The sequence below is a fragment of the Apodemus sylvaticus genome, chromosome 19 (genome assembly GCF_947179515.1).
Source record: "Apodemus sylvaticus chromosome 19, mApoSyl1.1, whole genome shotgun sequence".
NCBI classification, from domain to species: domain Eukaryota; kingdom Metazoa; phylum Chordata; class Mammalia; order Rodentia; family Muridae; genus Apodemus; species Apodemus sylvaticus.
The window spans coordinates 27,411,035-27,438,773 of NC_067490.1; the positions used below are offsets into that span (position 1 = coordinate 27,411,035).

Consider the following 27,739-nt stretch of genomic DNA (forward strand, 5'->3'; position numbering starts at 1 on the left):
TCAGAACTCTGTAGGCTCACACACTGTAGGCACACAACGTTGTAGCTTGCACACTGTAGGCTCACACAATGTAGCTCACACTCTGAAGCTCACACACCGTAGACTTGCACACTGTAGGATCACACTCTGTAGCTCATGCACTGTAGTTTGCACACTGTAGGCTTGCATGCCCAGGCCTAAGCCACAGCTAAAGCATGTGTGAACGTCAGTCTGAGCTGTCCCTGTCCTGCCACTGGTGACTGGACTCCCAGGGACTGTATGCCTAGATGGACCCTGGGGCTACTCTGAGAATTTTCATGACATTAACTAAATGACCCTCACAATAGCCCTACTGTGAAAACGTCCTGTCACAGTTCCCTTTTGGGTGGGTATGGAAACTGAGGCACAGGGGACTGAAGTAACTAGATTGAGCTGATAAAGCCAGAAAAATCATGTCACATCTAAGCCAGAGGTGTCTGTGAGTGAGTCTGGTGCTAAGTGGCCCTCCTACTCTGCTAGCCCCTGCCCCAAATCTGCAACCTGCCCCACTGTGCGGTACTGCCGCCCAGCTCGTGGGTCCCCTCTGATACACAGCTGCTATCCCCTCTCATGCACATGGGCCATGGCTGCCATGACTGGCCAACTGCAGCTCACAAGTCTATCTGTACGTCTACTTCCTTCTCTTTGCATCCCTGCCCCACTCATCTGCCTCTCTGTCCAACAGGAGAAATCACCACCACATCTCTGCTGGACCGAGAGACCAAATCTGAATACATACTCATCGTGCGTGCTGTGGATGGGGGTGTGGGCCACAACCAGAAAACGGGCATTGCCACAGTGAGTGCATCCCTACCCTGCTGTCCAGGTCCCTCCTCCCTGCTGTCCAGGTCCCTCCTCCCTGCTGTCCAGGTCCCTCCTCCCTGCTGTCCAGGTCTCTCCTCCCTGATGACCAGGTCTCTCCTCCCTGATGACCATGTCCCTTCTCCCTGATGACCAGGTCCCTCCTCCCTACTGTCCAGGTCCCTCCTCCCTGCTCTCCAGGTCCCTCCTCCCTGCTGACCAGGTCCCTCTTCCCTGCTGTCCAGGTCCCTCCTCCCTGCTCTCCAGGTCCCTCCTCCCTGATGGCCAGGTCCCTCCTCCCTGATGACCAGGTTCCTCCTCCCTGATGACCAGGTCCCTCCTCCCTTATTACCAGGTCCCTCCTCCCTGCTGTCTAGGTCCCTCCTCCCTGATGACCAGATCCCTCTTCCCTGATGACCAGATCCCTCCTCCCTGATGACCAGGTTCCTCCTCCCTGATGACCAGGTCCCTCCTCCCTGTTCCCCTTCAGGTCTCCCTCAGACCTCTGGGTACCATGTCCTGAACCAGGGTGAGACACTATGAGGTGGCATCTGCAGAGAGTGGCCGTGGGGAAAGGAAGGCCTTGCCGCCAGGACATAGGACACCCAGGAGGGCACAATAGAAAATTTCACGCTATTCCAGAGGCTCAGAGGAGTAGCATGCGGCAGAGGACATGAACCCCAGAATCCTCTCATGCTCTCCAGAACATCTAAGCCAAAGCCAAAATTCCTGAGGACGAGCCAATTAGTGCAAGAATGGGGGGCCCTTCAGGGTGCCCTGGGGACTGGCCACCACCCTGTCTATAAATACCTACAATGCTGTTTCCCTGCCTCTGGGAAGGGAAGGCCCAGAGGCCCATCAAGGCCGCCTCACCACAAAGGATCCTCAGGAGGAGAGAGTGTGCGTCCTAAGTGGGCGCCTGGTGGCAGAAGGGAGAACAGGGACAGTGAGGAGCCCAAAGGGGCCCCAAAACAGGAACAACCACAGTGGGGTGACCTGTTGCTCCAGCCACCTCCAGTCCCCTCCCCCACGCTGCCCGGGCTCCCTCTGGAGGTCTCTTGCTTCACCTTGCTCCGTGGTCCTCACCCGGAGGAACTGGGCTGGTCTTGGCTTTCCTTGGCCTCCCTGTTACAGAACCTGCCTGCCCCCCCACAGGCACCTCTGCAGAGGCTAGCCCTGCTATTCGAAATTACAGCTCAGCCCTGTAAATGGTTAGCCTGGGCGCAGGTGAGCGTAAAATACTCACTTCATTTGTGCCTGAGGCTGGGGACCTGAAAGGATCCTCTCAGGTCCCCAACTGGGGGGGTCACGTTTACCTCCCCCCAAGACCAAGCGGCTGAGAGAAGCCTGGATCACAGGGAGGATTTCAGATACCTCATCGGTTCTCTGCCTCCTCCTGGGACAGCACCCAAGCCCCCTCCTTTGGCAGGGATCTAGTCCCACCTTGTCCCTGACAATCTCAGCTCTCCTTGAAGTGAGCAGACCAGGAGAGCTCCTGGAACCCAGACCCCTGCATGCCCCTGACCCTGCCTTGTTGGCCGGCACGGACCACAGCGCCCCTTGTGGTCCACAGGTGAACGTCACCCTCCTCGACATCAACGACAACCATCCTACCTGGAAGGACGCTCCCTACTACATCAACCTGGTAGAGATGACACCGCCAGACTCTGATGTGACCACAGTGAGTAGAGACACAGCGGCTGCCAGGCAACCTCGCCATGGGGGATGAGTTCCCACCAGGATTCCCCTGGCCTGCCAGAGACTCCTGGGCTCAGTGTTTCTTCCCAGGCTGGTCCATGTCCTTTACCACAGAAGCACTGCAGCCATTGGTCCGACTTGTTCTGTCCCATGTCAGCCCCCCCCCCCCGCCCCAGACTGCCTCAGCATAGGGTTGAAACTCACCCCAGGGGTTCTCTCTCTGGCTGAGGATGCCAGGTGTTCACCCCATGTCCTGTGTGTACCTGCTACGTTCAGGACATGACTTAAAACAGGGAAAGGAAACGCAGGCAGAGATACTGGGCCCCAGGGTGGGAGCTGGCTTGTAAGAGCAGCTGAAGACAGGCGAGGCCTGTGGCCCACTTGCTCTACCCAACTCTCAGTTTTGTAACTTTCCTCCCCTAACCTTTGAACTCCATTTAGCCTCTTCAGGGAAGGCTGGTCCCCACATGTCTGGCCAACTGCCACCCAGCAGTCCTGTGATGGACATGAACTCTGAAATCTCTCAATAGCCCTGTTGACTGAATGGCTGATCTGTCCGACACCACCTCAAGAATGCCTCATGAAATTTCTCTCATTCTCAGGATACCCCCTCCCCCAACAGCAGGACTCAGAGCTCAAGGCCCCAGAACCAGTGAGAGGTAGTGCAGGGACTTGAACTCAGGCCTATAGGCTTTTCAGTAAGGATTTAGAACCCACCTGGCCCAGCCCTTGTCCTCCTGTAGACTCACAGGATACCCGGCAGAGCCCTCGGCTCTGATGAATTGGAGAACCCTGTGAATTGGGACGGGCTCGGTGGCTTTGTCTCAGGCACTGAGAGCCTGCCCCACCCACACCTAGGGCCTGTGATGAGATCCTGAGAGACAGGGTCTATTTGGACCAGATCGGGAGAGCAGAAACCTGGAAGGGAAGACAGAGAGGGAAGGGGGGCATGGTTATCCAGTATTTCCACATGTTCAAGATCTGAGTGGTCCTCGGCTGTTCCTCCTGACCCTTTCCAGAGAATCCCAAGCAGCGAGACAGGGCGGGTGACCTAGAATGCATGGGTTTTCAAAGCCGGGGGCTACAGTTAGAATTCTCTAGCTGGGGTTCTTGCAGGGACCTCTAAGGCGCTGGGTCCCACAGGCACTCTCTGCTGCCGCCTTGTGGGCACCTGGTGCAGGTTCAAAACAATCTCAACATGGAATCGCAAGAGTGGCTCTGGAATTATCACCTCTGAACTGCCCATCTGTCATTGTGTTTCTGGAAAATTCCTCCCAAAGGAAACAGCCAAGTGATGGAGGCACTCTACAGGGGGGTGGGGTGCTCTCTGGACTGTGGAAACCTTCAGCCACCACGGGCCTTGTGTGGAGGCTCTGTTTCCAGAGGGGCCTCTGTCTAGACTCACCACTGGCTCCCATCTTATCCAGTGTGAAAGCCAGAGTCAGGATGGAGAGTTGGCTCAGTGGTGAGAGTGTCTGCTCACAGTATTTCATATTCATATTGGTTGGGACACCTACCACACACATACACATACATGTGCTCACACATGTATTAACAAAAACACGTCTACACACACCCATCCTACAAACATGTCCATCCTGCATCCTCATGTACCCACAACACACATATTTTAACACACATATTTCCCAATGCTCATAAAAAGCTGGGCGTGGCTTTATACCCAAATGCCCATCACCCCAGCACCATGACGGCAGGCACAGGATTGCTGGAGCTGGCCACTGGCCTAGCGCCAGCTTCAGCAAAAGCCCTGTCTTAGGGAAATGTATCAGAGAGTGATAGAGAGGGACAACTATCCTACGCGCATGCGCACACTTAAGCACACACAACTACATACATATGCACACACATGCACGCATGCACCCATGCGTGCCTGCACACACACACATGCACACACTCATGCACACATACACACATGCGTATACACACACACACAGACACGCGCACACACTTTATACACACATACACACATGCATACACACATACACACACACCCTGATAGCCTATAGGACCTGTCCATGGTTACCTTGAGCAGATGTGGAGGCCTCAGACAACATGGCAGACACAGGGCTACAGCCCTGAGTGTCTCAGGAAGAAGACAGCAAAATCAAAATTAAAAACGTGTTATATTAAGCAGCTGGCAAATATAATATGCAGCTTTGGTGTTAGGAAATGCAGAGTTTGTAGATGTTTAATTACATGGAAAGGCAGATTCTAAGTTAGACTCTCTAGATGTAAGAATGTTCCAGAACTTGATGGAACTCCCAGTCGTATGTGATGAGTGCCAAGAAACCCGAAATCAGGTGGCTTATTCATTGATCAGGTTGGCCACAGAAAATCATTTCAAGAGGAATCACCATAGAAATGCTTTACGTTTCATGACCCCTAAGTCTGTGAGTGCATCCTAATGCCTTCCACAGGGCCCAGGGCCTGGGAATCCTGCAGCCCCGGTGAGGGAGGGCTGTGGCTAGGCACAGCAAAGGAGGCAGTAACAGAGAATGGTTAGAGAAGAACCAAGGAACAGGAAGAAGGTGACACTGATTGGGACTGGCCTGCCTCTTGACATGCCTTCCCGCCTACCACATACCTACACATACATGAGCTCACACATGTGTTAACAAAAACACATCTGCACACACATATCCATCCTACAATGTCATGCACATGCATGCACATACAGTAACACACACACATATATATATGTATACACGTGTATATACACATATATATACATATATATATACATGTTCCAGAACTTGATAGAACTCCCAGTTATATGTGATATATACACATACATATGCATGTATATATGCACACATATGCATTTGTACACATGTGTGTGTGCGCACATGTGCACACACACACAGTGACCTTTCCATTGCTTGCATACTTGCCTCTCCCTGACTGAGCATTGATGCATCCCCACAAGGCTCTGTTTCCTGACCTCCACCACACCCACTCCCTCTATCCTAACTTAAAATGTCACCTCTGAGTGTCTCACTGTCCCCTGTCCTCCCTTCCAAACTGTTTCCTGCTGAGAAATTCCACAGTCCGGGCTTATCTGTTAAATTACCTGCATGTAAGGATAAATGGGCAGCCACTGCCCATTTAATGGGCATGATAATGGGTACCAAAGGATCTGGGTTCCAATTCTAGTGACACCAGTCGTCAGCTCTGTGGCCTTAGGCAGATAACTGACCCTCTCTGTGTTCCCTCCCACTCCCTAGGAAATAGGGCTGGTAAGAGTCCCCAGTTGAGACTGCTGTGGTCAGATCTCGTGGGTATATATGTGTTGTATTGTGTTGTGTTGTGTGTGATGTACGACCACCTCATCTGTCAAACTCTACCTTTTTTGAGTTGGGGTCTTCTATCACCCCACCCTCCAGGCTTATCTGGCCCAAGAGATTTTAGGGATTCTTCCGTCTCTGCCTCCATCCTGCCCCAAGGGTCTGCCATCACATACCATGGGTTTTTGCTTCTGGTGTTTATGTGGGTTCTGAGGATTTGGACTTGGGTCGCTGGGCTTGAGTGGCAACTGCTTTCCGGGCCATCACCCCAGTTCCCTGTGTTGGACTTTGATTAGTCTAAATGCCCAAGACACTAAGACCTGGCAGCTGCCCCCAGCAGCAGGTCTCTCTGTCTGGCTCGCTGTGGAGACTTAGCCTGGCACAGCCCAGCTAAGCAATATATCTCCAATGCTCGCTATATAAGGCTGTATTCAGCTGCTGGGACGGAAGTTTTGCCTCACCCCCCTCCACTCAGCCTTCTGCCATGTCTACACTGACTCTGCCTCAACCGGAGAATCTGTTGGTGACCCAAGGGCCACTGTAACCTAAGCAACAGCCATGACTCCAGAAGCCCAAAGGGATGGGAGTCTGGCAGAAGAGCCTGTACCTGGTGTCCCTTCATTCCGTCCCTCTGGGCTAGCAGAGCACACACATCCCGGGCCTCAGCATGTCGGGCACGTGGGCTCCAGAGGTGTCTACCTGAGGGGCGTGCACTACAGGCTAGATGTCTCCCTTGTCTTCCTCTCTCTCCCCACAATGAGCGTGGGCCCAGCTCTCCCTCTTCCTCCTGTGGCCTCCCTCAAGGACCTGCTGATGGGCATTGATTTAGAGCCTTTCAACGCCCTCCAGCAAAATAAAGAAGAGGGAGAAGGAGAGAATTATTCCCCGTCAGGCGGGAGAAAAATGACGAGCGTGAAATGGGAAATAGATGAGGGAGAGTGTGAGTCCACAGACTCACCCAGGAGGAGCCCCCCCGGCAGGGCCTCAGCCTCTGTCTCCTCCCAGGCCCCCCCTTCCCACCCCATGGCCAAAGGCCACTCACAGGCAGAGTAGGGGGCAGCTCTCTGGGTGTCCTGTGCCACACTGTTTCTCTCACGATGAATTGACAGAGCATGCTGACCTGGCCTATGTTGGTTTGGCTCCATGGCTTGGTTTCCCCAGCCAAAAGAACAGGGTGAAGAGGCGTGTCCCTTCTGTAACAGTCGAGACGCACAGAAACTCGAGGGACACCTGCTTTCCCTGTCCCTCAGTGACACAATGCAGCCTGGCTTGACTCGTGCCTGGGATGAATTGTCTCCAGTTGTAAAATAGGGTGGTGGGGGCCCGTCATAGAGGCCGGAGACAATACGGTCACGACACAGTGAAGGAACCGAGGGCTGGAAGGTGGGGACCTCCCCTTGTACCCTGCAGTTCCTACAAGGCTAGGGAGAGTATAGGATAAGGGGAGTCTGGAATGAGACGCCCAAGCTGAACCGAGCCTCGCAGGTGAGGGACATGCCCTGTAAGCCTCTCCCCCTGCCCCCAGAGCCCCTGGCCACAGGTCATATATCTATCTATCTGTTCTGGTCTAGTGACCCCCAGAGACACCTCAGCTAGGGATTAAGCCAGAGCAGGGACAATTTCTGCTGCAAGAGCACAAAAGCTCACACCAAGTGAGACGAAGAAGCTGACCAACCCTGGCTGTCACTGCCCCGTATCATGAAGTTAATGACATTGTCCTGATGCAGCCCCTAGGACTGCAGCCTCCCCACCGCCCCTCCCCCCACTATGATTCCGTCTACCTGTAATGTTGTCATGTTCTGCAACACGGAGGGATGGTGGATGAAGGGGGTGACAGCTACTGTTGTCTCCGGACTCTGGGAGACCACCAGAGAGGGAACAGGCTCAGCACAAGACTGCTGCTGTGTGACCTGGAGCCTACCCCATACAGCTCTGGGCTCTGCTCACCCCACCCACCCCACCCCCGCAAAAGTAGGTCCCAGCTAATGACTCCCTGACCAGGCCTTGGTATCACAGAGCCCAGTGGCTTTGCAAATCCTCAAACATCAGACCTGCCAGAGGGAGAAATGAAAGGCCTTCTAATAACTGTTCGAATTCCACAACCCAGAGCTCCCCAAAGCTCAGTAGAGGGGCAGGATTCCTTGCCTTTCTAGCCTGGAACTTCTGATCCCCTTGCTTCTAACCCTGGAGTCCTAAGAAAGCAGCTTGTACCACCATCATCGGTTTATGTGGTACTACGGATGGAGCCCAGCGCTTCCTGCATGCTAGGCAGGTGCTCTACCAAATGATCCCCATCCCTAGCCACCCTCCTGACACCCACCCATGGTGGTACATGGGGCAGCCACACTTGAATAAGAAAGGAACTTCCCTGTAGTCAGCTGATCTGTGAGGATGCCCAAGAACCCAGACTTGAATACCGGTGTATCCCGTGACCCTCCGACTTCCTGCTCCTAACAGAGGCCTCACTGGGCAAGAGAGCCCGATAGCTGCTCCTGCTCCTACACTTGGGTCTGGGCCCGGGACTGCAATGTCACTCAGTAAGAGGTCTGTTCCTTCCTGGGCAGGTGGTAGCTGTGGACCCCGACCTGGGGGAGAATGGCACCCTGGTATACAGCATCCACCCCCCCAACAAGTTCTATAGTCTGAACAGCACCACAGGCAAGATCCGCACCACCCACGTCATGCTGGACCGCGAGAACCCTGACCCCGTGGAGGCGGAGCTCATGCGCAAGATCATCGTCTCTGTCACGGACTGTACGGGCTCCTGCAGCACCGTCTCTGAGCTTCCTCATGGGCGGAAGGCTCTTGACCTTTGGGGATGCTCCCATGGGTGGTCCTGAGGGGTCCCGGAGCCCCCTCAGGAAGGGTATCTCCTTCCTAAGAATAGATCGGTGTCTGCATCTCAGACGTGGCTGTCCCCAGGGCACCCCGTGGCAGGGAGGAACTGGGAAGAGACCCATGATTTAAGCCACCTCCTCACAGGTCACCAGGGGAGCGGGATGGGGGTCTATATAGCCCTCCCTTTCTCCATCGCCGCTGATACGCAGTCTCCCATCTCTGCCCCCCTCTTCCTTGCCCTCTCAGGTGGCAGACCCCCTCTGAAGGCCACCAGCAGTGCCACAGTCTTTGTGAACCTCTTGGATCTCAATGACAATGACCCCACCTTCCAGAACCTGCCTTTTGTGGCTGAGATTCTTGAAGGCACGCCTGCAGGGGTCTCTGTCTACCAAGTAAGTGTGGCTCATAACCAGGTTGCCTCGTTGCCCTGGGCCAAGGGGGATCCCTGTGTGCTTCATGCTAAGCATTTTCACGAGGGCTAGGGATGCTGGTCAAGACCCCCAACAGTATGTAAGCCAAGTAGCCTGGGACAACCACTAATGGTGAGACTTATGGTGGCTGAGGTAGTCTGGGAGGCCCCTAGGGGCAGAGCCTTGAGCCCAGTCTGTGAAAACTGGCAGATTTGGAGAGATGGGATCAGACAGAAACAGAAACGAAGAGAGTGGACAGAATTCTGGGAAGGTGACTTAGGAAGTTCCCCTATCCTGGCAGGGTCTGGCCCAAACCGCTAACCTCAAAAGCTGTAGATGGCTCTAGAACAAAATGTCAGACACCTGTGGCTTAGCAACCCTGTGTAAGAACCCCATTTCCTCCTGTGAGCAAGCCCTCCAGTGACTGTGCACAGAAATGAGACCCTTCCTGTTCAGAAGGAAGCTTTGAAGAGACTTCCAGATTCCCCATGGCCTAGAAGAAGCAGGGCCTCTCTCCCAGTGCCCATAGCCCTTCTACACTGGGAAGCCCTGAATTCCTTGATGAAGTCCTTGATTCAGAGAACATGATGTCCTACCATTTTCCTACCAGGAACTCTGAGAGATGTTCAAGGTTCAGATTGTGGACTTTTGAGCTGGGGTCAGGTGAGATCAATGCAGTGTATTCCTCACATGAAAAGGACCCCGAGTTCTAATCCGCACCACCTCAAAAGAGCAGCATTTGAGTCCAACCAATATCCATTTATGTCCCAGTCTTACCACTCTTGCTGTGTGACCCAGAGTACACTCCTCAACCTCTCTGAGCCTCTGCTTCCTCATGTGAGAACCGGAAATAGCAGTAGTGGTGGTCTGCCTGTGCGGACGATATGTAGCCAGATGATAGCAGGGCATGCATGGTCACTGTGGAGTTTGGTGTGTGTGGGGGGCATGGTTTATACGTGAGACAGTGGGATCACTTGTCCCCACCCCAAGAATACAGGGCTGTTTCTCAGGACACTAGGGTACACGTGACCTTGGCTGGAACCCCTGGTTCGCTGCACCTGCTGCTTTTCCTGTCCGAGGAGGTTGACCCCTGAAAATTGGGCACATTCTCCTGAGCTCCCAGCAGGGGGAGCCTCTACCTCGAGCACAGCAGTCAGTCCCCAAAGAGAAAATCCCAAAGGATGGGAGAGCAAGAGGGTAACTGATCTCTGGGGGCCTCAGAGACAGGAGGGAAAGAGAGGCCTGGGGCAGATTGACAGAAATTGCTCCGCGCTACAAGAGCCAGCTACGGGAACTGGGAATACGTAAATGGGAAACCTTAGATTCAGAAAGAGTTTCCGAGTTAAGAGTTAAGCTCCGTGCCCCGTAGCCCCACCCAGGACCTCAGCCAAGAGAGATCTCTGCTAGACACAAATAAGAACTTTCTTCAGGGATTAGGGTGCAGATTAAGTCAAGGTGGTAAGCCGCAGCGCTGGAAGGCACCGGGAAACATGGAGAATGCGTGTCCGGTCTCTGCACTTAAACGAGGCTGTTGTCTTCCAATGGGGAAAGCCCTGCTCGGACCACAGTCCTCTGCTCCTCACTGTGGTTAGGCACCCGTCTCCAAGTTCTCGGGTGTGAGCCTGTGAAACTCTCTGTGACCTGGGCTGGGATTGTGGGACCCGGGGAGGGGCTTTATCTGACCTTCTCCCAAACGAAGTCTTCATGTGGCATTAGAGAATAGCTTGGATGCCATCTTACCTATGAGGAGAGTTGGTTCTGGAGGCTGCAAAACCACGCCCAGGAGATAAAAGGCTTCTCAGGCTGAGAGGTACTCCCTGCCGGCATCCAAAGGGCTGGCGAAGGAGGGAAGGTTCTGAGCCAGGGCAAAATATAGGAGCCCAGGGCCTATTGGAGGCTGGAAGAGCTTTCTAAAAGGATACCAGGGATGGAAGGGCAAAATGGGCGTGCCTGGATCTGGTCCTAGCAAGTCCTTCTCACCCCGGTCTTACTCAGTCCATTCGGACTGGAGATCATCTGAGATGCTTCCAGTTCTGACACACCCTTGCTGAGTGGAGGCTGCCCTGGGGACAGTGGCCAGGCCTGAGGCTCACAGGGGAGCAGGTGTGTCAGACGCACCAAGATCTCTGGTTAGTAGGAAGGGAGAGGTCATTTCTGGGAAAGAAGTGCCTATCCCGCTGGGCAGTGGTAGTGCATGCCTTTAATCCCGGCACTTGGGAGGCAGAGGCAGGTGGATTTCTGAGTTGGAAGCCAGCCTGGTCTACAGAGTGAGTTCCAGGACAGCCAGGGCTACACAGAGAAACCCTGTCTTGAAAAACTTAAAAAAAAAAAAAAAAAAAAAACCTCTCCTAACACAGCCTCTGCTTTCCCCCAGGTGGTGGCCATCGATCTGGATGAAGGCCTGAACGGACTGGTGTCCTATCGCATGCAGGTGGGCATGCCCCGCATGGACTTCATCATCAACAGCACCACTGGCGAGGTCAGGACCACAGCCGAGTTGGACCGGGAGCGCATCGCCGAGTACCAGCTGCGGGTGGTGGCCAGCGATGCGGGCACGCCTACCAAGAGCTCCACCAGCACCCTCACCATCCGCGGTGAGGGGTGACTCCCGCTGGGAGCTGGGTCTGGGATGGTGCCACCGCTGACCAGCCACACCGCCATCAGGCTCTCCCTCCAGGAGCAAGCCCAGCGGTCCAGTCCTGACTGCCCCTATGTTCAAAATGCTCACCGAGCTTGGTACACACACACACACACACACACACGCCTGAGCACTGCTTTGAAGCCCAGTGCCCCACCAAGGCTCTCTCGTGCCTCCTAAGCTCCCATCACAGAAACTACAAAGAGCGTCAGCACTGACGCTGAGACCCCGGGGTTCTAAGCAGGACTGCCATCTTAGGAAAGCTAGTGCTTTCTCAGATGCAGAGAAGACCCCCATTCTGTGGGTATAGATCCACAGGGCTTCTCTTGGAAGGGTATCGATGCGATGGGAAGAGGGAAGCTACCTCCACTCCCAGATTCTTCACCCCTTGGGGACAAATGCCATTATGCCCGCCCTGTATGATGAGATACACTCTCCTATCTGTAAGGGTTTTAGCTCTGAGAAAGATGGAGGCAGGGACCAGCCTGAGGACGTACGTGCAGGGCTTAACCTGGCATGGCCGTCTGGGTTCTCCATCCGGGGGATGCATAGAAACAGGCCAGCGTTGAGCCTAACACACACACACACACACACACACACACACACACACACAGAACCTGGTCCTCCTCAGCTGACACCTGGGCTAGCAAGGGTGTCAGAGCCAGCTGTCCTCTCTCCTGTGGATACAACACCCCCTTGTGGATGCTGGGAGCCAGTTTGGGGACCCACTTCCTCACCAAATAATCAGCAGGAGGTGTGCCTCCTCTTCAAAGAGGATCTGCAAAGAACCTCTCAGCAAAAGCCATAGGGCGTGACAATGGCCCGTCACCTTTCCCAGTGACACCACAGAGAGCCGGCAAGGCCATGCCACTTGTAAGGGTCACCCTAAGCCCAAGGAAGAGGGGCCAGCTGGGAAAGGCTGGACACACAAATATTTTAAGGGAGATTGAATTTTCAGAAAGGATAAACCTCAGAGCCAGCTTCCTGGGATCCCACAATCCCTCTCTCAGACTGTGATGGAGCTCCCCAAGACCATGCCCCCTCCATTGTATCGCTGTGTGACTGTAGACAAGTTATTCAGCTGCTCTGGGCTTCTCCCACCTACAGTGTGCCCACCTCAGAACGATGCTGTGGGGGTGGGGGAGCTGTGGACTGTGAGAAAGGCCCAGCACCATTGCTGCTGTTTCTGTTAAGTGCATGGGGGGGAGGGGATGGAGGTTGCTCCTTGCTTCTGGACATCTGACAGTCAGGGATCCTGTGCGCGTGGGGAGTGCTAGCTCCAGTCAGCTCGAACCTGGATGACTCAGTCACCAGACAGGTCTCCTGGATTCATAACCAGGCGGCACGCACACAGAGGCCACCTGGAGCCCACGCCCCCTTGGAAACCCTGGCCATCTACAGTGGTAGCCGGACCCAGGCCAGTGTGTCCCTTCAATTTTCAGTGTTGGACGTGAACGATGAGACGCCCACCTTCTTCCCGGCCGTGTACAACGTGTCCGTGTCGGAGGACGTTCCCCGGGAGTTCCGTGTGGTCTGGCTGAACTGCACAGACAACGACGTGGGCCTCAATGCAGAACTCAGTTACTTCATCACAGGTACGACGGCCCTTGCTGCCCAACAGGGACCTGGACCGGGCAGAGACAGAAGCATGGAAGGGGGGCCTCAGCCTCTGTGCCTCCCTGAGGGCTTACTCCTGGTTCCCGGGGACCTTCAAGGCTGGACTTGAAGGTGGTGGACTGGGCGTAGGCAGAGGGGATGGAGTGTTGACTGGGGTGCCCCTTCACCCCACTTTAGAAAGCAGTTACCACCTGACGCGGTGGTAGACCCCATGGGAAATGACACACATGCTCTGTGGTTGTCGCCTCGCGAGCTATAACCGTTTTCCGCTTTCTTCCATGCCTGACCCGCCTGCAGGCACTAGAACACATATCCCTCCGCCCTCCCATAACCCCCTTCTTTCTGCTTACGAGCCATCTGGAGCCCTGTCGCATATATATATATATATATATATATATATATATATATATATATATATATATATATATACATCCACGTGTGCATACCTGTGCACATATGCAGTGTGCCCTCTACCCTCGCTGACGCCTGTCCCCAGCAGCAAGGGATCCTAGGTTCATGTGTCATCGATGGCTTCGTTAGCCACAGTGGCTTTTCAGCCCTCAGGCTCCCCCTCCTTTCCTCTTCGCACCCCTCCTAGCCAAAGACCATCCCAGGAAGCCACAGTTGATGAGGTCCCCACACGACATCAGCCTAGAGCTTCTGCCCTGTGCAGAGCTGGGTTCTGTCTCTTGCAGAAGATATATTACACAGTGAGGAGGCTGGAAGTTGACTTCTGGGTCTTTCCTCTCTGGGGAGGGGAGGCACCTGCTTTGAGCCCTGCTAGATTGTCAATCACTGTAACCAACTGTCCCAAGCACAGCACAGAGGCTCCCTCTGCTGGCTACAGTCCTGTACTGCAGCCTGTTCACAAGGGTGTCTCTCCCTCACTGGTCTCAGAGTGTACCTTTCCTGACCGCCAGCCAAGGACACCAAACCCACCTGTCTCCTGTCCACGTGCCCCTCTATGTCATTCTGGTCCTCCATTTATTCCTGCCCAGAGAGCTGTAGTCCTTGGGCCCCTCACTTTCCCCAAAGATGAGGGTCCTGGGCAATTGACACTCTGTCAGTCCTTAGCCACGTGTAAAAAGTCTCTTACCCAAGTCAGCTGCTCAGTCTCTTCTGAAAGAGATTGCTAGGGCAATATAGGCAGGACCCGTGCTCCAGAGACAGTATACAAGAGGAGGTCAGAACAGGGCGCAGAGCCTCAGATTACGTAGGGGTTAAATGAACTGGTCCATAATTGGGGTGCCAGGTACACAGTAGGTGCTCATGTAAGCTGCACCCTCTACCTTTAAGAGCATCCTCTGAGGGATCCTGTGCCGGTTCCCACTCAGGAGGAGAGTCGTGGTGCGTCTCTTTGTAGAACTCTTGCTGGACCACCTAAGCCTTCCTTCCCTTCTGCCCGCAGCGGGAAACGTGGACGGGAAGTTTAGTGTGGGCTACCGCGATGCCATGGTGAGGACCGTGGTGGGCCTGGACCGGGAGACCACGGCTGCGTACACACTGGTGCTGGAGGCCATCGGTGAGTACCAGCTGCCCTGACTCACTGCCTGCACAGCTACTCCAGGCAGTGAGGCCAGTGAGGAAAAGACCCACCACACTCACGGGGCGTGGCAGGGTGAGTGGCTACCCCACAGTGGCTGTCCTGTGCTCCCACCTGTGAGGAAGGGTGTAGACACACAGCCACTATGCTAAAGAGTGAAACAGGGAGGGGAGACAGCTGAGCATCACACAGCCATGCATGATGGCACATATTCGTGATCCTAACACTGGGGAGATAGGGACGGCAGGATCAAGAGTTCGAGACCATTCCCAACCTCACAGCAAGTTTGGGTCTAACCTCGGCTACATGAGACCCTTTATTAAAACATCAAAAATGAAAATAAATGGGCAGTGATGGTCAGGGCTGGGGGAACATGCTGGCTGGACCTCGGTCTTCCCACTTCGGTCACTCTGTCCCTGGGTGTTGATTGTGTTGTTGTCTGGACCACAGTGGCCTGTTCCTTACAGCCACCTCAGGTCAGCATCCTCCCAGGTTCAAGTGTAGCAGTGGAGAAGGCAGCACAAGCCTTCTCTCCAGCCTCGACAGTGGAAGCCTTTGAACAAGCCATGGCCAGTCCCATCTAGCCTGTGCTAGTGGCTGGGCATGCCTTTAGGGCTCAGGAAGTGAGGTGTGGTCAGGTGTGTCTGTAAGGTGTTCATCTTTAGGGCTAAGGGCAGGGTGATGGGGGTGACGGTGAGGGTATCTGTAGTGGTTTGAATATGCTTGGTTCAGGAAGTTGCACTATTAGAAGGTGTGGCCTTGTTGGAGTGGGTGTGGCCTTGTTGGAGTAGGTGTGTCACTGTGGGCGTGGACTTAAAGACCATCCTAGCTGCCTGGAAGCCAGTCTTCTCCTGTCTGCCTTTGAAAGACGATGTAGAACTCTCAGCTCCTCCTGCACCATGCCTGCCTGGATGCTGCCAAACTCCCACCTTGATGATAATAGACTGAATCTCTGAACCTGTAAGCCAGCCCCAATTACATGTTGTCCTTTAAAGGGCTGCCTTGGTCATGGTGTCTGTGCATAGCAGTGGAAACCCTAACTAAGACAGTATCCCACCCATTGGCAATTCCAAGTCTCAGCACGGGGAGAAGGGTTGGGTGTAGTCTTCCCAGGAAAGGCCAGGATGTGCTGATGGGCAGGCAACAAAGGTATGAGGATGTGTGTGTGTGTGTGTGTGTGTGTGTGTGTGTGTGTGTGTGTTTCCTAGTACACACTGGCAACTGACCCAAGGTATAGCATGCTTTGGAAGCACAGGCTAGAATCAGATAGGGAAGGATGTGGAAATCCAAATCTTGAGCTAAAAGCTTGGTCTTTGCTCCCTGTGCAGTAGGAAGTCCCTGAGGTGCTTCTCTGGAGGGAAGAATGGTGTGGGGAGGCCTGTGTTCCCACCCCCAGTGGCCCCTGATCCTCCCAGGACCCCCCCTCTGAGGTGTTTGTGGAGATTGGTGGGTGAGCATGAATGAGCCGTGATGCCCCTCCCAGCTCAGCTGTGCCCAGCTGGCTCTGTCCTGCTCTGCTCTGCCCATCCTGAGCACAGCCTGGGAAGACACTGCCTCCTGGGGAGCCATCACCCAGCTAGAGCCAGCAGAGGGCTTTGGCCCCACCCTTTATGAAGGTCTCCCAGGTTAGCATCGCAGCCGAGGCAGGGCCCTTGGGATGAGAGGGAGTGTCTTAGGGTTTACTGCTGTGAAGAGATACCATGACCAAGGCAACTCTCATAAAGGCAAACATTTCACTGGGTCTGGCTCACAGTTTCAGAGGTTCGGTCCATTGTCACCATGGTGGGAAGCGTGGCAGTGTCCAGGCAGACACAGTGATGGAGAAGCCAGGAGTTCTGCATCTACATCTGAAGGCAGCCAGGAGGAGACTGGATTCCATGCGTTGGGCGGAGCCTGAGCTTAGGAGCCCTCCAAGCCCACCTATACAGTGACACACTTCCTCCAGCAAGGCCACACCTACTCTCATAAGGCCACACCTCCTAATAGTGTCACTCCCTATTCAGACCACCACCACCACCACAGAGAGGAGCCTAGAAACGGGGCCACTCTGGGGTGAGTGACCTGCACCCCAGCAAATGCTCAACTGGGGAGAAGAACAAAGTCACTATTGGTTCCCAGCCAACCCAACTGTCCCTTTCCCGGGGGTGTCCAGGACTGGAGTGGGCAAGAGTGGGATCCTCTGGGGAGGACTTTCAGCAGCTTGCCCATGCGGGGCCATGATCCCTGTGCCCACCCTGGCTGACTCCTACTGAGTCCCAGCATGCCTTGGGTTTGAAGACCAAGCTCACCATGTTGGCATGGTGAACTGGCCAGCCCAATGCTTGATAAGGAACGGAAATACTTAGTGGGAAAATTTTCTTTTGAAAGCCTTTATTTCAAAGTTCAGACATTCAGTCTCTTGAGAAATGAGGCACCAGGTGTCCCCTGGGCCCACATTTTCCCCATTTGCGACTGAAGCACCAACCACCTGCCCCTAAGGTGGCTGACCCAGGTGCCTTACCCGTGCCCCTCCCCTCTCCCAGTGTCCTGGCTCTGACAGCAGGGCTACATTGCATCTCATCATCTGTGTGGGTCCTGGGCTTGCTGGGACAAATTAAGGCGACATGGGTAGCATTAAAGAGCCATCTGTAGAACCAGAGATACCAACTGCCCGTCCCAGCTCAGCCATACCTGACTGGCTCTGTCTTGCTCTGCTCTCTGCCCATCCTGAGTGCAGTAAGGGGAGACACTGCCTTTGGGGGGGTATGGCATAAAAAAAGCACAGATGTGGAACCTCTGGTATCGGTAGAGCTGCAGTTCCTCCTTAGCCTCCGGGAAGAACCCTTCCATGTCCGGTGTCTCACGGCCCCACGTCTTTGTTGGTGGTTTGTTGGTGGTTTTTTTTTTAATTTTTGATTTTTAATTTTTTGGTTTTTCAAGACAGGGTTTCTCTGTATAGCCCTGGCTGTCCTGGAACTCACTCTGTAGACCAGGCTGGCCTCGAACTCAGAAATCCGCCTGCCTCTGCCTCCCAAGTGCTGGGATTAAAGGCATGCGCCACCACTGCCTGGCTGGCAGTTGTTTTTTTGGAGACAGGCAATACTCAAATAACTGGTCTCGAATAATCCTCCTGCCTTGGTTTCCCATGAGGAGCTACAGGCACTGTGATCAGAATACAGTATCTTCTAAGTCACTTAATCACTGATTAAATGGTTAGGAGGACTGACCTCCCTTCAAGATCTTCAACTTAATTGTGTCTCCAAAGGCCCCTTTTATGAAATGAATCGTGTGCATAGGCCCGGAAGATTCAGCCATTCACCCCGCCTTCTTTAGTGCCTTGGTTAGCTCGGCTGTATGTGGGAAAGGAGAATCCTGCCTGTTTCCCTAGGTTGTTGTGAGGACTGATGAGCCAGACAAGTCTCTGCCTAGGCCGTGGCATTCGGTCAGCCCTGGGGGGTTGGTAGTGTTGTGGATGATCCGGAAGGGCAATGAGCCACCATCCCTTGAGGCTGGTAAGGGACCGTGTAACTCTGGCTAATGGCCTGGAGTACACAGCTTCTGATGTCTGCTCTTCATCCCCCGACACACACAGACAATGGCCCTGTCGGCAAGCGGCGCACGGGTACGGCCACCGTGTTCGTCACAGTCCTGGATGTGAATGACAACCGGCCCATCTTCCTGCAAAGCAGCTACGAGGCCAGTGTCCCAGAAGACATCCCAGAGGGCCACAGCATTGTGCAGGTAGGTGGCAGGCTAGGGCCAGGCGGGGCTCTGTTAGCCATGTCATGAGCTCACTGGCTCAGTAGCATCAGGCCGGAAGGGGTGGGGCCAGCAGGGGGTCCAGGGTGGGCTGGAAGTGGCTTGCATGTCAAGAAAAATGGTCTCTCCTCCCTTCTGGGAAGAGTGGGCCCCAGTCTGTGTTAGCTGAGGACGGGGCCCTAGATCACCTTGGCCTCCCCCAGAGCCTTTCAAAGCAGCGGGGAGAGGGAAGTAAGTCTTTCCTGGAAAGGAATCAAGGGGAGAGAAAGGGAGAGCCAGGGCTCAGCAAGGCCAGGACAGAGTGGCTTTCAGGACTTCTTGGCCAGGCTCCCCTCCTGGAAGCAGGCAGAAGAAAGCGCTCCTTGGCCCAGCGTAGGAGCCACAGCTAAAAGGCCCAGAGGGAGGAGGACACACACACACACACACACACACACACACACAGGGGTGGGGGGGCTCTCAGTTGCCGGGAGGGAAGACGAAATGAATGCCCATTTCACCAGCCTCAGTGTTTCCACTCACGCCAAGGGTAAGCCAACTCAGCAAAGATGGGCCTGCCGCTACAGCCTGTTTCCTAGCTCAGGCTAGAAAGAAAGATTGGAAGCCGGAGTGTGTCTCCCTCCCCGTGTGGGCACTGTGAATTGACAGCAGAGGCTCAGAAAGCCTGCTCTCAACACAGTCCAGTTAGGCCAGAGGCGGCGTCCAGCATCTGGCTCCAGAGGCAGGGAGGAAATGGGTCCCTTCCTCTGGCCTTAGCTAAGAAAGACTTAGAGCCCCACCACCATGAGGCAGTAGGGCTCCACCCTTGCTCAGTACTCTGAGCTCACTGAGCGGCACCCCAGCCCATCCAAAATAAGGACATCATAGCAGGTCATGAGTGAGCCTCATTCTACATTTTAGCCTGAGATGTTTCAGGGACTTGAAGAAAAAGGGGGCTGGGGGTATTGGATTGTTTGAAGATGATTTGGAGAGGAATCTGGTTTTCTTCCCATCCCTGAAATGCTGCTTTCTATGTCGTAAGACTTGGGTTCGCATCCTGGTGTCCCTGAGTGACATGGGGGCTACCCCTGCTCTCCTCCTTCCTCAGATGGTCAGAGTTCCAGGACACTTTCTCCCAGGCCTTAGAAATGCACTGCAGAGATGCACCCCTCCCTCTCTGAGATCACAAGGATCCAGGAGCAAGGCACAGTGACCTTACCTCCATAGCATGCTTACCTCCATAGCAGCCACCTTCCTTTAGGGCTGTCACAGGGGACACTGGGAAATCGGTGTGGGTCAAGTTCACACCTGATACTGCTGCCTCGGTGAGTGGGGAACAGTGAGTGCTGGGACAAAGTCTGCCTCCCTGCTGCTCCCAGGCTCATAGGAAAGAAGACAGTGGTGGGGCAGTAGTGGGGCACACCTTTAATCCCAGCACTTGGGAGACAGAAGCAGGAGGATTTCCAAGTTTGAGGCCAGCCTGATCTACAGAGTGAGTTCCAGGACAGCCAGGGCTACACAGAGAAACCCTGTCTCAAAAAACAAAACAAAACAAAACAAAAAAAAGAAAGAAGACAGACAAGACTGAATGCTCCTTGATACAGATTAGATATGAGCAGTTCTGGGAGAGAGGGCAGTTCTATTGGAAAACAAAGAAGGCTTTGAAATACTGGTACCAGTAAAGCATAAACCACGAACATGAAGGAGAGTATCCTTCAGTGGCCTGGAGTGTCTGGTCAGGACGAGGCTCGAACTATAAATTGCAGCTAGTGCCCAGACCCTGCTGCACACCGTGGAGTGGGTACATCCCATGGACACACGGGAGGCAGTAACAGCTCGGGACCAGGTAACAGCGAAACCAGAGATTAGTCCTTGGGAAGGCTTGAGTGGCTTTACTATGGGTAGGGAAGCCAGCCTAGTGATGGGCTCCTGCATCACTTGACTCTGGGGCAGGAGCTAAGCCTCTCAGGTTCCCTCTGCCCTGTCTTTAAGTCTAAGATGCAGGAGGCCTCGGCTGAAGAAGGGGAGAGGAGGGATTCCCAGCAGGCAGCCCACACCACACTGGAGTGGGCCTGCTATGACCTGTCCCTTGATGAAGCTGTTGCCACACCACAGAAAGCACAGCTTTGATCCATCCTCCTGTCCTGGGAGGTCTGGTCCGTGCTATCTGAGAGGAGGCCACCTCTCTCCCAGTGAGGTACCACTGCCAGGCATCCTCAGAGGCCAGGTGGCATCGCCTCTGGTGCAGACAAGGGCTAGCCTCCTACCACAGTGACAACGGTTTTTGTTTGTCTGATTTGTTTTGATTTTACTTGAAGTGTGATTTCACGTTTAGCTCAGGCTGCCGCTGACAACCCTCCTACCTCAGCCCATTGAATGCTGGCAATACAAGTGTGGTCTTCCACGCTCGGTGTGTAGGGAACATCTTTATCCATCTTCAGGTCTTCCCAAGCTGTCCTGGCAGGTGCCACTAAAGGATGCTCGTGGTTTGATCCTTACCAGTGTCCTAGCTGGCAACGAACAAGACCCAACAGAAGGGGGCAGGAAGGTCAAGAAAGAGATCTCTGGGCCCCTTTCCCTGGGTTAGCACAGATGTGGGTATGCAAGCATCCCACTTTGCTGAGGCATCTGGACCTTTTAGCAACTGGTTTAAGCTGGATCTTCAGAAGATAAACAAGGCTTCTGGAGGAGCAAAGGGTGCTATCCTAGAATTAGTAGATACCTAGCTTCCAAAATGGGTGCCCCAGTGCTCTAAGTTAAACCTCAGAGCCCAGAGTAAAGGTCTAGAGGTTTTGATCCAAAGGTCTGTTTACAAGCAGAATCAGGAGCCTTCAGAGTCTTCTGGGAAAGGACACAGACTAAACACACAGGGAAATACTGGGGTGCTTTAGGGGTCCAGAGTATCAGTACTACTGTCCTACAGCCTGTGATGCCAGGTTCCATCAGAGGCAGGATGGTCTTGGGTGAGCCCGTGTGTGGATGGGCACTGTGTCACATCTTGGTGGCTTCAGTCCAGTCATAGTCACCTCGATGGTCATCAAGGCCCGGCAGAGGACACTGCTGGCTAGCAGGCCTGCCCCGGCGGAAGCTGTGCAGAGAGCGTCGCAGTGAGCCCAAGCGCTTCCAGAGCCGGAGCCTGGGCTCGCTGGGACTCACTGGGTGATGTGGCATGCACTCCCGGGCCCCTTGGCGGCCGGGGTCCAGGGCAGTTGGCTTACACAGCATCATGAACAGCAGGCAAGAGGCCAGGAGTAGGAAAATGCAGGCCAGGGCAATGAGAATCGGTACAGGGTCGGCAGCCTGGGTGGAAGTCCCGGAGGTGGCAGGGGTTGTAAGGAAGGCTGGAGGGCTGAGGAGGCTGGAGACCTCTGTGTTCATGGTACCTGCAAGGGCAGGACAGGGAATCAGAGCAGGGCAGCTGCATCCCAGGCAGGGACGAGTGAGCCGTATCTGGAGCAAGCCAGTGGGGGCTGGGCAGTTAGTCACGCTCCCTTGATAGCTTCTCACAGGTTAGCATAGAGAGGCATCTTATACATCTGATTAGTGATAGGGCCAGGTCCATACCTGGGGCTACTTTCTGCCATCCCCTGTCCCTCTGCCATGAAGAACTCAGGATATAGAAAGCTTCCTGGCATCTTAGAATCAGCTCTCAGCAATTACCTTACAGTCTTAAAAGCCCTAAGAGTCAGCAAGCCAGTTACAGAGTCCGGCACAAGTCAGAGTGTGAGAGGCTGTGGTGCGCTGGCAGGGCCCCTAGCGGTAGCCTAAGGTCGAAATGAGATTTTCAAACCAGGGATAGTGGTTTGTGCCAGTAACCTCAGCACTTGGGGGGTGGGAGGGGATAGGGGTTCAAGGCAAGCTTTGGTTGCATTTGAGACCAGCCTGAGCTACGTGAGACTCAGAGATGGATGGACGGACGGACGGACGGACGGACGGACGGACAGACAGACAGACAGACAGACAGACAGATAGATAGATAGATAGATAGATAGATAGATTAGATAGATTTCCAGATTATCTGCGTGCCTGGCATGTCAGTTTTATTATTGGCTTCTCTGATATTCCCTTTACATAGGGCACTAGCTCCAGCTGGCCACACTCCCCCAGGCCCGCCACATACCTGCCCAGATCCAAGGGTACTTCTGTTGCTGCTTCCTGATGCAGTCTAGCCTGCCTCCAGGGAAACCGAGGCCCAGCATAAGAAGCCAAACCCAAGCCACATGTGCTAGCAAAGGACAGGACCAGGCGTCCTGACTCCTAGCCCCACACCTGCCCCCCTTCAAGCCTCTAACCCTCTCTGAGTCCAGTGAGTCACTCAGACACCCCTGGGAATAAAACCCACAAGGAGTTGACAGAGTGAAGGCAGAAACCTGCCCTGAATCATGGCTGCCTGCTGGAGGTTTCCACCATCCCTGCAGAGGACCCATCCCACATGCGGAGTGCCACAGATGATCCTCCTAGACAGAGGACCAAACTAAACCAGACAATTAGCAGCTGAGCCTTGGTGTGGGTAGTGTGTGATGGACAGCTCCGAGAGGGCCCTGGCTTCCCCCACAGCCTAGGCTGATGGCCCTTGGGGAGTAGAAGTCTTTGCCCTGGCTTCTCTTTCTTCTCAAACTTCTCCACTGAGGCAGGCACGCTTTTTCTTTTTTTTTTTAAAATAAACCTTCCTGCTGTTTCCGGAAGCAACCGGTACAACATTTTTTGGAGCACAGAGGAGAAAGCTATTACAAAATGCCAGATAAACGTGATTCTACAAATTTTGGAATGAATTTTCAGATACTGGACCTGAGGCAGAAAGAGAACAGCCTCCACTTCCCCGGTTTACTTTGTATCTCCCTCAGGTTATAACACCAAAACCAGGCCTTAGGGGAGGCTCTGTCCCAGCAAGACCCTCCCTCCAGCTATGGGAAATCAGGAACCCTGCTACTCAGCCCCGTTACCCTCCTAGCTAGAGCCCTTGTCCCACCTGGGCACTCACCAACAACTCCGGGGGCCTAAGTCCTGGCTCCTGGGCACAACTGACTGAGGGCATCAAGTGCTCTCCACCCACCTGCCACCCAACCCTTGTCCCAACCCCTCCCAGCCCTTGCAGCTGCTCCAGGCTGGAAATTCTGATGCTTGTCTAACTGCTGAGGGCCTCCACCCTCCAGGCCTTGGGCCTGGAAAGCACTCTGACTGAGTGACCAGCACCTATGGATCCTGCTTCCTGGCATCCGAGTTGGAGCAGGGATGGTGTATACCCACTGCCATCCCCAGTAGAAAGAAAGTAGCTGCCCCCTTGGCTCTCAACACTTGGCCCCAGTAAGGATAGGGCGGTCCTAGTGAAGGCCTGCATCCTAACAGCTCAGAACCCAGAGACGCTGTGAGGCTACAGGCCCCAGGGTCACTTGTGCAAGGAGACCTGAGGCATTCTAGTGGCAGTCTGTGACACTGGAGAGCTAGAGACCAGGCCAGCTTGAGACAAACCTGCCGGATTCCCTCCTGCCCACCAACAAGAACCACTGCTTCCGGAAGGAGTTCTCCTGAAGCCAAGCAAGGAGCCGCCTTCCTACTGGAGCCCTCCTCTGAAAGCATCTCTCCACGCTCTAAAAGCATTACTCCACAGAGAAAGTGTGGCCTTGATTTAACTATTCTCCTTTACTAGGCCTTATTTCTTTTGTCAGAGTAATAGAAGGACTCCCTGAATCTGAGCATGCCTTCACGGTCTCCCAAGTTCCCAACAAGGGTCTCCCCCACTTCTTACACTGGCTCCCTCTGCAGTCCCCCAGCATTGACCTTGCGGCCTACCCTTGGAGGTCTCTATTCTCAGTGGCCAGGTCTCTCAGCTGTCCCAGGAGATCCAAGGTGTACCAGCGGGCAGGCTGCGACCCTATGCAGCAGAGCCTGTAGCAGACTGGCTCTCCCCCCCTGCTTTTGCTCCTGGGCATGGTTTTGCTGGGAGAGCCCTGGCCTGTCTGGGGGAGGGGACAACTAACTGGGAGTATAGAGGTAGCAACTTAGTAGGAAAGAATGAGAGGGAGGCCTTTGCCTGGCTTGCTTCAGCCTGTCTCCTTGGAAGCCTCTCATGTGTGGAAACACTAGCCAGGGTGGGAGCAGGTTTAACTGCCTCTTGGCCTGGGGCTCCCATCACCGTCCCCCTTGGAAATCTGAATGGTCTGGTCGACTATTCAGTGCCTGCCAACCCTCGGGTTACCAGGGAGAGGGTCTGTAAGCAGAGAGACACGGGAATGGGCCCTGAAACCCCTAAGGCCTCCTCTGCAGGGTCCCTAGGCCCAGTTTTTCCTGGATTTTCAGGAAATGTCTCTTGTGTGGCTGCAAACGTGAGTGCTGTTCCTCAGATTTCAACATGCTTCAGACTGAGGGGACAGCCAAGGACATGCCATTCACAGTGTGATAGGGGTACCAGGTCCTCTCCGACCCTCGCCCACCACCCTCCCTTCTTCCCAGAATACCCAGCTTCCCTGGCTGACCAGCTGCCTGCTGAGGAGCCTAAATATCGTGCAGCTGACCCATCAGGGACTCCACGGTCTCAGAATGCCACATGGTGATAACTACAGCCACGTCTAAGGCCTTCGGCCCTTCACCACAAAATAAAGCCCTGCCTCCCAACCCCGGAGTGGACAGAAGCTTTCCTGTGTACTGTTAAGCATGGACAGAGCCTTGGGGACCCAGGACCCTCCCAACAGGTGGCAAGGCTATGTCCCAGGCAAGCATAGGCTGCCCAGAGTTATCCCACAGTCAGTGCTGGGTCTTGTTTTAGACGAGTGGGGGTGGGGCAGTCTGCCACCTTGATCTGTCCAAGCAGGATCCTTCTTCCGACTTTCTCCCGAAGTGTGAGTGAAGATAAGGAAATTTGTATTAGAACTTTGAGTGACACATCACAAAAACCGACAGAGAGAGAGAGAGAGAGAGAGAGAGAGAGAGAGAGAGAGAGAGAGAGACCGGTGCCGGAGCAATCCTGGGTTGACCCACAGGATCAAGGGGAAATAAGATGGGGACACAGCTGGGCTTGCAGTAGATCGGGGCCCAGGGATCCAAATGTTTCCATGTTGTATGTTGCAGCGTCTTCCATCTGTGTCTGCTGAGGGCCAGCTCACTGTCTCTCACCAGAGGCCGCCCACTCGGTCATCTACATCTCCATTCAGCGAATATACGGAAAGCTACCTGGCTTTCCACCAGGAAAGTGCACCTGGCGATGCACTGCTGGAAGGAAGATCAAGAGTTCACGTCCACCATGGACTGTTTGAACTCTAATCTCAAAACGACAACACAAAAGCGAACAGTAGTAACATGACCTCTTTTGTGGGTCAGTAGAGGGAGACAAGAACAATCACTGTCACTCAAGGCAGACTACCAGAGAAGTGATTTACCCAAGCCTTCTCACGGGAGCCAATGGCTTTATTAGCGTTACAGACAGGACTCAAAAAGAAACAACTCAAAAACATTTGCATCATCAAAAGGCTCACCCCAGCATGGGTCATGACTACAGAAGATGTAGTTTCCTGCCTGATTTTCTAGCAACTCCACCCAAGAGTCTTTTCAGTAATTACCGTCCACTGGGGGGGAAAAATTTCCTGCCGGGTGCTGACAGCAGCAATAATTTGTGTATAATATACATGCCCAGGAGGTTATTTGACAGGCACATCACATCTGCTAAACAGAACAATGTACGGTGGCCTTGTTCCTGGGGACTCTGACCTCCACGGCCACAAAGTTTTGCCCTGATTTACAGTACCAGGTATGAGTTCTGCCCCATGGCACGGGCCTTAAATCTGAGAGAAAAGCACCTTTAACAGTTATACCACTATTCTACCAGAGAGCACATTTTGCAAAATGTATGTATGTAGAGATACACTTACAGTCCATATTATGCCAGAGAGGATGGTTTTGCCCGGTATGTAGTACATAGTGACTGTCTTCAGACACTCTAGAAGAGGGAGTCAGATCTTTTTACGGATGGTTGTGAGTCACCATGTGGTTGCTGGGATTTGAACTCAGGACCTTTGGAAGAGCAGTCGGTGCTCTTAACCGCTGAGCCATCTCTCCAGCCCCCACTTCTCTCTTAATAGCCTGCACAGTGCTTTCTAGCTCTATAAAAGCCAGCCAGCAAGGAAGGAGCTCCTGGCTCAGTTCTAGGCTGCATTCTTCAACGCAAGCATACAGTGTCTTCAACAGTAAGGCCTTACCGTCTAATGCTGGCATGCAACCAACAGCAGTCACAATGGCCCATTAGATGTGCGGGTCCCCGGGGCCTCCCTGGCAGCAGCGTATCCGGCACTGGGGATAGTTACTCAGTAATCATATGGCCTCTAGGCACACCCTTTCCACCTGCACAGTGTGCCTTCCTTCAGACTCTTGTTACTGTTATTCCAGATGTTTTTCCAAGTCTGTAAGACACTCGGGGTTGGCTTTATGCAGTGAAACTTTCCCACCGAGGATGGGCATGAGCTCCGAAAGCCCATCTTGTTCTCAAAGCAGCCCTGCTGCAAGCAAGAGCTGGTGTTTGTGTGGTTCAGCCGCTGAAGGGCGGGGGACACCAAAAGAAATTAGCAAGGTCCGGGGATGCACGGTAGGATCCTGTCACTGTGTCAGGGATGTCCTCAAAACAACAAAAGCCCAAAGAGCAATATTGGGCAGCACATCATGGTGGGGGCTCTACCGCACCTGACATGTGCCCCCCGCCCCCGCAGAATGCTGTCATTGTCTATTAACCCCCCTATGTCCTCATCCTGAGGGACCGCCATGGGGCTACCATCTGTTTCCCTGGCCAGCACAGGCTTGATGGGGCTAGCCTTATCTCCTTATCTTGTGACTCTTGACTGGACTGGTAGTCAAGGGTGACTGGCATCATGTTGTCATTTCTCATGCTGAAGAACAGACTCTCTGGCTCTGGTAGGTTCTGAACCAGTTCCACGGACATTATCCACCGGCCACAACTGGTTACTGAAAAGGCCCCTGTCTGGGTGAAGTTTCTGATACAGAGTCTCATTCTGTAGTCCAGGCTAGACCATGTAGACCATCCTAGCTTTAAAACTGTGGCAGTCCTGATAGAGCAGGCTATGTAGGAATTGCAGGTGTAAGCCACCGCTCCAGCCTGGCGTCCCCTCTTGAAGGGGGAGTAGACGGCTTACTCCTTTGCACGTTTTTTATCTGT

The 27,739-nt window shown here is 53.9% G+C and overlaps 2 protein-coding genes across 2 annotated transcripts in view; one reads left to right on the forward strand and one right to left on the reverse strand.

Moving 5' to 3' along the window:
* The window catches only part of Cdh23 (cadherin related 23), a 393,910-nt gene that overhangs the window by 275,922 nt on the left and 90,249 nt on the right, over positions 1-27,739 (forward strand). Inside the window, exons 20-27 of the mRNA XM_052163611.1 lie at positions 704-816; positions 2,393-2,500; positions 8,387-8,576; positions 8,907-9,052; positions 11,445-11,664; positions 13,151-13,303; positions 14,734-14,847; positions 18,440-18,588. Coding sequence (XP_052019571.1) covers positions 704-816; positions 2,393-2,500; positions 8,387-8,576; positions 8,907-9,052; positions 11,445-11,664; positions 13,151-13,303; positions 14,734-14,847; positions 18,440-18,588 — 1,193 coding nt within the window. The remainder of the gene's footprint in view (positions 1-703; positions 817-2,392; positions 2,501-8,386; positions 8,577-8,906; positions 9,053-11,444; positions 11,665-13,150; positions 13,304-14,733; positions 14,848-18,439; positions 18,589-27,739) is intronic.
* On the reverse strand, positions 20,120-24,983 carry C19H10orf105 (chromosome 19 C10orf105 homolog). The gene is made up of 2 exons (XM_052163627.1): positions 24,373-24,983; positions 20,120-21,965 (listed from the first exon to the last, which is right to left on the reverse strand). Exon 2 carries the CDS (start codon positions 21,958-21,960, stop codon positions 21,574-21,576), a length of 387 nt encoding a protein of 128 aa, XP_052019587.1. The 5' UTR covers positions 21,961-21,965; positions 24,373-24,983; the 3' UTR covers positions 20,120-21,573.